The sequence below is a fragment of the Xenopus tropicalis genome, chromosome 1 (assembly GCF_000004195.4).
Source record: "Xenopus tropicalis strain Nigerian chromosome 1, UCB_Xtro_10.0, whole genome shotgun sequence".
NCBI classification, from domain to species: Eukaryota; Metazoa; Chordata; class Amphibia; order Anura; family Pipidae; genus Xenopus; species Xenopus tropicalis.
Genome location: NC_030677.2, coordinates 104,961,616 through 104,970,146, shown reverse-complemented (window position 1 = coordinate 104,970,146; position 8,531 = coordinate 104,961,616). Strand labels below are relative to the sequence as shown.

The 8,531-nt window shown below is 38.5% G+C and overlaps 1 protein-coding gene across 1 annotated transcript; it reads right to left on the bottom strand.

Moving 5' to 3' along the window:
- Positions 1-1,241: 1,241 nt before the first annotated feature.
- On the bottom strand, positions 1,242-4,321 carry crygdl.15 (crystallin gamma D like gene 15). The gene is made up of 3 exons (XM_002934801.4): positions 4,235-4,321; positions 2,163-2,405; positions 1,242-1,570 (listed from the first exon to the last, which is right to left on the bottom strand). The coding sequence occupies exons 1-3, from the start codon at positions 4,241-4,243 to the stop codon at positions 1,295-1,297; spliced, it is 528 nt and encodes a 175-aa protein (XP_002934847.2). The 5' UTR covers positions 4,244-4,321; the 3' UTR covers positions 1,242-1,294.
- Between the last annotated feature and the right edge of the window lie 4,210 nt (positions 4,322-8,531).

The window sequence follows — 8,531 nt, the reverse complement described above, 5'->3', positions numbered from 1 at the left end:
ACTGGGCATATAACATCTTCCATATTGTAGTTAGCTGTCAGCATCACATCGGGTTCCTTTTTTCATTGGGTTCATGTCTCATGCTTTCAATACACAGGATAAGCAATCTCTGGATTCTGGGCAGCACCCCAAAATGAAATCTTTATATATTTAAAATGTATTTATTTGTTTAATTGGCACAGACCAGCACTGCAATGTTTCAGGTCTATAGTACATTGACCCTTTGTCAAGCGAGCAACCAGAATTCAAATATAACTTCTTCTGTACCTCAAGGAAAACACTACACCAATTTAATGTGGATATTTCAGAGTATTATTAAAGTTGTATTGCAGCACTGCAAAATAAGCTATGCAACTGATGGGTTGCTAGACTATTGCTTTCTATCAATGTATTTAGTGCTTTTAGACCAATCAGTGTGAAGGTGCAACTTTTTCTGATAAGGTGTGGAATCTCATATATTGTTGAAACTCAGTAGTTGAAAAAGCTAAAAAGGTGAAAGGATGGAAAGCACCACACAAAGTGCTGATCACCAGAAAAAAATACCCATGTAAAGCAAGACCTCTTCTACTGGGACACCAGTACATTAATATTGCCACATTGGCACAGTATGATCCCCAGCATTTCATGATAGTGTGGCCACAGAAATATTTGACACAGAATGTCTCCAGAAATGTATGCAATTGAAAGCATGGCCCCAGTATTTCATGATACAGCATGACCCTGATATTTCTTGAGAAAATAGAAAGCAATGACACTCAAAGAGAATATAAGCAGGTCAAGCCCTTGTAAATTGTATTGCCCTGCTTGTAATTGCCATTGTTTTTTAATTTCTGGAATTGTTTGAGAGGGTGCCGATCCATTCAGCATTGTGCACTGAGCTTCTCTCTTTGGAGTGCCAGGGTACACGAAGAAGGTCTCCAAGTTGATTACCTGATATTGATTGATACAGGACCACACCATGTGGTCACAAAAATGTTTTGGCCAAGTGAGACCTCAAAAATGTATGTCACATCATTGTCCCAGCATTTCATGGCACAGGAAGGCCCCAGTACTTCATGAAACAGCATGACAATAGTATTTTATGACAAAGAAGTAATGTTTACAGACTTATTTTGGCAAGCCTAACTTCATAAGTAACATCCAGCATTTCCATTATTAAGTCTTCTGCTTTCTCTTGTTCCAGACATGTATATTTGTGTTTGTGTAATGCAGACTAAATCAGCACAACATTTATAAACAAGTTGTTTGAAACTATTACATTTTTATTTAAAGTTTAGTTATGTTTTCAAATGATTTAAAATCTGTGATAAATCCTTCTAAATGATCCAATTCTTGCACCTGAGGCTCCCCAGTCACTGTATCTCCTGTATTCTCCTGGTCTCAGGTAGTACTGACGTCCCCTGTAGTTGGGTTCCTCATAGAACATCCAGTGGCCATCAAACACATTGCAGGAGTGAATGTCATGGAAACGGAATCGATCATAAGTATTGGGGCAGTCATCAAAGAACTCCATCATCTGCCCTTGGTAGTCTCCTCTTTCATAGATTCTCATTTTGTATTGGCCATGGTACTTTAAGGAAATGCAAAAATATGGTCATGGTTTATTAATAACCTCTAAAATCCTTTCCATAGCTTGTTTTTGCATTTATATGTATTTGAAGCACATAGATGAGATAGGCAGGCACTCCGGAAATCCAATTAAGGTAGAATAGAAGCTCAAATATTAAAGTAAAAAGAAAAGTATTTTATTGAAGAATACACATAAATGCTAAGCCTTATGCATTTTGTGCCAATCTGGGCACTTAATCATAACTCCTATTTCTATGTATTTGCCTACTTAAAATGTATACATTCTTTGTGTGGGCATTAATACTGAACAATGCTACAATTGCCCTCTCTTTTTTGCAATGTCACCATCATAACAGTCCTATATTAAGCTGCTGTTTAAAACTTAAGATATTAAATATTAACATTTAATTTCTTTAGTCAGTCTTATTTTTTATAGTATTATATCTACATTAAATTAGCTTGTTTAGGTTGTAAGGGTCTGTGTAGGATAATCACCATAATAATTTTCATTAGAAGTGGAAAAACATAAATTAATAATTCACTAACTATCCTATAGTTTCTTCTACAGGAGATAAGAACATTACACGACTTACATTTTGAATAAAGCGGCAGGACCTGATGGAGTCATTGAAGCCCATCCATCTCTGAAAGTCTGGGTATTCTCCTTGCCAGAGGTAATACTGGTGTCCCCTGTAACTGGGGTGCTCATAGAGGATCCAGTTACCACCCTCTACCCTGATGGAGTTGCAGCGATTGAAGTATGAGGACAGGTCAGAACAGTCTGAGCCGCACTCATAGTGGCGGCCTTGGAAGTTCCTGTCCTCATAGAAGAAGATCTGAAGAAAGATTTTGTAGATTCAATTTTACAAATAAAATAAGGGCATAGACACAATCTTTAAGATCTGAACATTTATTTTGTGCTTCTGTTTTATGAAAATAGATGGAGGAATGTACCTTTAAATATTGCAGTTTCCATATGTTAAATTTGTTAAATGTAAGTTAAGGTATATAAATGCTAGTCAGGAGGTAAAGAATGGAAGCAAAAACTGATACAGAAATATATGTAATATTTCCTAGTGATTTCTTATCTTAGCAAGCTTGTTAATTATGTTACCTACCATAATTATTTTTTAAAAGACAACAAAATAGATTATTATAGGTGAAAAAGAAAATGAAACATATTATTAGGTGCCCCACAAACACTCATTTGATCAGGCAGCTTTGCCAGATTCCTATGGCCAGAGAAAATACAATTCTTCAGATTGAATGATCTATTAAAGCAATGCAGTAGGGCATCATAGAATGGCTTAAGGCCTAAATATCCCCTGAGATTACCCTTTGAGGAAAGTGAAAAGGACACAAATGTAAAAACGGTATATTTTACTATTTAAAAATGTCAATTTCACTCTAGTGGATACCAGTCACATTTTTCTAAATCATAGGATCATATTTACCACACATACAACACTGTGGGGCACATTTACTAAAATCCATTTTTTTCTAGCCTTGAAAGTCATATATAAACTCGACATGGTATAAATTCAAATAAACTCCATCATTGCTGTATTTATAATATGTCACAATAATGCTTGAATTGTTTGAATGAAAATTTTGACTTTACTTTCGAAAATCACAAATTTTTCAAGTTGAAAGCATTGATAAAACTTGAAAAATTCCAGTTTACATGGATATTTGTTTCCATGAATCCTCTTTATTTTTCCCAGCTCCAACAGCCATTTTAGAAGCATGGCATTCTTTTAAAATAGTAATGTGTTTAAGTTTAATTTAAAGTGGGTGAAACTGAAAATTATGATGGGATTAACTCCCCTTGAAAAGTGTGAAATAGAAAACAATAAGGGGATTAAGCTCCCTTATTAAGCTCCCTTTCAAAAGTGTGAAACTGAAAACAATGAGGGGATTAACTTGTCCTTGAAAATGTGTCAAGGACAGGCTGCCACTGAATATTCCTCTAGTATTCTAAGCCTCCATAGGACTCAATTGCACGCACCAGATCAAACTTGATGAATTTTCATTTTAAAAAAAAAAAGTTAATTAGACATTAATACATCATGAATTATGGGAGTTATTTTCAAAAAACGCGATTTTTTTTCTAGGAATAATAATGAAAAAATCAAGTTCTAGTGAAAACCCACTTGTAAATCTCTAAATTATCTAGAAGTAAGAAAAATTCCAACTTTATCTCACAATTGCTTAGTAAATGTGCTCCTGAATGTGGAGCAGATAAGAGTTACTTCGTAAGGCTCTCGTTTTGTGTTTTGAAATTTTAAAAGGTCCCATGTTTGCTCAAATGAGCTGGTAAGCCATTTTCATAAAATTTAAGTGGTCCTTGTCTATGTATAGTTATATATATTATAACTATTCATATAAGCCAAAATCTCTTTGGGTCTCAGTTTAGTATTAGCAGAATGTATATGTTTATCATTAGTACAATATCAGATTGCATATATTTTTATAGCTATTTTGCATCTTTTTAAACTATTTTTTGGCTCCAATATGGTAATGATTAACTGTAAAATTTGTTCAAGGTTTTCTATTTTTCAGAATCCTACATTTTCTATATATGACTTTCTGTACCACTTTAAAAAGATAGATCTTGGTTATGTATCATTTAGAATAAATTTAAAAACCGATGGTTCTGACTTACCTTGCCCATTTTAAATGTTTGAAAGTTTCAGTGCAAATGAAGAGTGGAAAGAGACAGCCTTTATATATGTGCTGTATTGCTGCTGCCTGCATACACTCCTGAGAACATACATTTTTGTGAAGTAAGGAAAATCTAAATATCTTTTGTCTTTTTCTGGCTGTGCTGTCACAGCTCTTTGCCTGTGCTTACTGGCACCTATGCTCTATAGCTTTACCTTCACCTAAGTCAATTCTCTCCATTGTTTCTATAAAAACACACACTAGGTACTATTAACGGGGAATAAATGAAACAGAAAACAATGACAGTCAAAAGGCCATAATTGCTTGTCACTGCTTCCCACTGCACAAAATAGGAAATTCTGCTGCCTGTGACCTGCACTGGTGTAGTGCTGAAAGGCTGACACTGCTCAGGAACTCTCTGTAGAATTTTTTTTTTTGTAACTTAAATTTTATTTAGTTTTAACAGCATTATTTTTCATACATTGTTTGTTTCCTTGAAAGGCAATACAGTGAATAATATATCAAATTACAGAAATCTTGTAGTATAAAGCCAAGTAGAGTCTTATACATGTAGGTAAAATAAAGGGGGAGAGAGAACAAGAGGGGTAGAGAAATGAACGATTGTCAAAACAATAACAATATTAATACTGTTTCCAAAGAGAGTGTATAAAGTTTTATACATTGCCCTTGTGCTAGCTCATATATTAGTTCAGGCGAGGTAATGCCCCTTATTGCATGGATCTGCTCATATGGGGTGTATAATTTTGGGAGATGAAATAGTCCCACTTCGACCATATTTTATCATGTTGTGGAACTGTCCCCCTATGTTTTGCTTTCATTTCTTCCATCATTTTCATATCTCGTAGATGAGAAATAACCTATCCTATGCTTGGGGGTTCTAACAATTTCCAGTTAGAGGTAATCGAAAGTCTGGTTGCTGTGTATATACAGTATATAGTTCAGGAGTTTTTGTTCAGAGGATGGGATATGTGGATGGGGTAGGCCAGATGGGCGGACGTGAACTGGCTTTGTTGTGTGGCGCACTCCCCCCGTGACCGAATGGAGGGCCGGAGGGGCGTGCGTGCGGTGCACCCCTCCCCCCCCGGGGCCGGACATGAACAGGCATTTGTTGTGCAGCGCACCCCTCCCCCCTGCGGCTAGATGGAGGACCGGAGGGGCGTGCGTGCATGCGGCGCAACCCCCCCCGATGGACAGTTGGGCGGCCGGGCAATTCGATGGGCAACTTTACTTTTCTCCTGAGGTCTGATTTTGTTTTTTTTTAGTTATTGTCCATCGATGTATTCAACCAAATTGAATATGATTGATCAGACTGGTGGCTTTAAAGTTCAATCTGTTCATAAGCCTTTTGCCTGTCCAGGGGGGGGGGGCGAGTACAAATGTGTGAGCAGAAAAGGGTGTTGAGGAGAGAAACAAAGGAAGGGGGCACAGATAAGAAGGCAATCTGGGAACTACAAATCCCAGATTTATTAAATTATACATTACCCTATATCACTACCACCTGCTCTATGGCTGCTAGCTAAGTATAGTCAAAAGGATAAATCACCATTGTGGTCATTTGGAGCATGTTGGGAATTGTAGTTCTTTATACAATTAATTACAATGAGTGCATCATGAGTACAGATTCTGTACATGAGCCGTTTATTTATCTAGATGTCAGCTGACCCCCTCAGATCACTGTTGTGCCCTACAGAGAGTGTTCTGAATGTTCTGGTTGGGCCCTGGCCATTTTGCATGGGAGTGCATGGGAATTATGGGAAACTCACAGATATGGAAAGCTCACAGTCAGTGGGTCCCTAGGCAGGTATTGTATACTTGCAGGCCCGGACTGGCAATCTGTGGGTTCTGGCAAATGCCAGAGGGGCTGCTGTAAGATGCCACAGACAGTCACTATTTATTGGGCTTGTGGGGCTGTGCCTCTGGGTTCTGGGAATGCCAGGGCCTATTTTGAATCCCAGTCCAGGCCTGCGTACCTACCTACCTGCTACTGGTGGCCTATACTAGCTTCGGACTAGAGTGTTCATGGTGTCCAAGGCCCACCTAGGCTTATACTCGAGTCAATACGTTTTTCCAGTTTTCTTACGTAAAATTAGGTACCTCGGCTTATATTCGGATCGGCTTATACTCGAGTATATACAGTATATTCTTAATGTTTTTCCAAAACGCAACCAGTTTTAGGCATTGCAACATAATATGGGAGAGGGTACCTGCTTGCCCACATGCCCTCCAGCACATTGTTGAGGTACCTGGGAATATTTTACTAAGATTTACTGGGGTGTGGTACCAATAAAATATCATTTCATATACACTTTCTTTCTGTCTGATACAGGTTACATTCTTTCTGGTGTTATTACAAATATATTCCCACTGCTCCAATGATAGAGTGGTAGAGAGCTCTGTCTCCTAGAATAGATGATGGATATGAGGGTCTTTTGGGGTAATCAATGTACACTCAGTCTTTCAAACGAGGTCAGGGGAGTAGGTGGGGTTAGTCTGATATCTGAATTCTGGATGAAATGGGTAATCTGTACATGAAAGTACCAGCTCGAGGGGATTTGGTGTTTTTCTTTTGGAGCTCAGTAAAGAGATATGGTTTATTAGTGTGGGGATTAACATACACTCTAAAAGGTTTTTGGAGCTCCAATGTTTCTGGAAGGTTAAGGAGAGACCTGGGGGGAATTGGGGGTTGGCTAGAACTGATCTTAGTATACAAGAGGGCCCTCTCAGTAGTATATTTTTACAACCTCCCTCCCAAATCTGGAGAGTGAATCTGATTGCCTGCATGGTATCTGGTGGCAATTTGGCTGGTTTCTGCATTTGCCAGAGGAGGGAATTTGGGTGAGTTGGAGCCAAGTTGAGGTATTCAATAAGGGCTCACTTCAATGTTGGTGTGAACGTGGTCCATCCCAGAACCTGGCGTAGGTGTGCTGCTTCATAATATCTAAAGATATTTGGCACTGCTAACCCAACCTGGGATCTACCAGTCATCATTACTGTTTTGGGTATTCTGTGCCTTGATTTGGCCATATAAACTTATAAAACATCTTTTAGATGTTTCATATGGTCAAATTTGGGACTGGGGCACACTGTTTTAGTAGTGATGAGGGCATAGGATCCAGTGAGCAGGTAGTAGGCAGAGAGGAACGGAGAAGCTGAGAAACTTCAGACTCTGTTATGAGATCAAAGGAGCTGAATATGGAAAGAGGAGATTTTGGAAGGTTGAGATTACTGGTATCTGAAGTTTGGGAAAATTGTTTGCGGATAGAATGGACTTTGCATTTAAAGAAGCCAGAAAAGTCCTGGGGTTCAGATTGATTGATTGATGTTCACAATTGATTTATTAGGTGAAGGATGAAGTAGTGAGTTAAATATGGAAAATAAGCACCATGGGTTTGATTTATTATTATTTACAAGTGTGTTATAATGTACTTGCATGGCCTGGGATTGGGCTGTATTGAGACACACCATAAGAAATTTATAGCGGAGGAAATCTGCTTTTACGTGAGATTTCCTCCAAATACGCTCAGCAGATCGTGCACAGGAGCACAGAAATCATGTCTGAGGGTTAAGCCAAGGACAGGAATTGTGGGCATGACTGCGTTGCAGCTGCAGGGGGGCATGGGTGTTTATTGCGGATGATAAAATTGAGTTGTAGGTATTAACCAGTAACTCAGGATCAGAGGAAGCACAAAAGGAGGAGAGGTAGAACTAAGAGAGTTAGAGAGAGCAGTTATATCAACCATTTGAACGCTCTGAGTGTATTTTCGCTGACTTTTTTCTGCTTGCATGGCTTTTTGTATGCCTGCGCGACTTTTTTGTATGCTTGCGCGACTTTTTTGTATGCTTGCACGACTTTTTTGTATGCTTGTGCGACTTTTTTATGCTCTTGCATGAAAAATTCAGAAAGGTTCTGCCGCTGTTTACAATCGTTCGGTACAAAAATTCCTTGACTTTCGGATCGCCAATACAATATTATCGTGACTAATACGATTTTTTCGTAAGCATTTTCATGATATTTGCGATCTTCAGAAATTATTGTATCCAATCCGAATTTTTCCCATTCGGGATTCAAACTCGTATTTTAATGAATTGGCCCTTTTGAGTCAGCTTCCTGATGATTGGCTCAGATCCACATTCCTAAGGGGGGCAGTTAGTTCTTAGCATTCTTGAGGGAGGGGGGAGCAGGAGAGAGCAGAGAGCAGAAAGCTGTATGTCTGTGGCACAGGAATTACATACACAAGAAATCTTTTTTCGGAAAAGTCAATTCAGCGGCTTATGGC

Coding starts and splice junctions, on each gene's coding strand:
- crygdl.15 (XM_002934801.4), bottom strand. Junction 1,571..2,162: donor CCTGCCGCTTTATTCAAAAT/GTAAGTCGTGTA, acceptor ATTTCCTTAAAG/TACCATGGCCAATACAAAAT.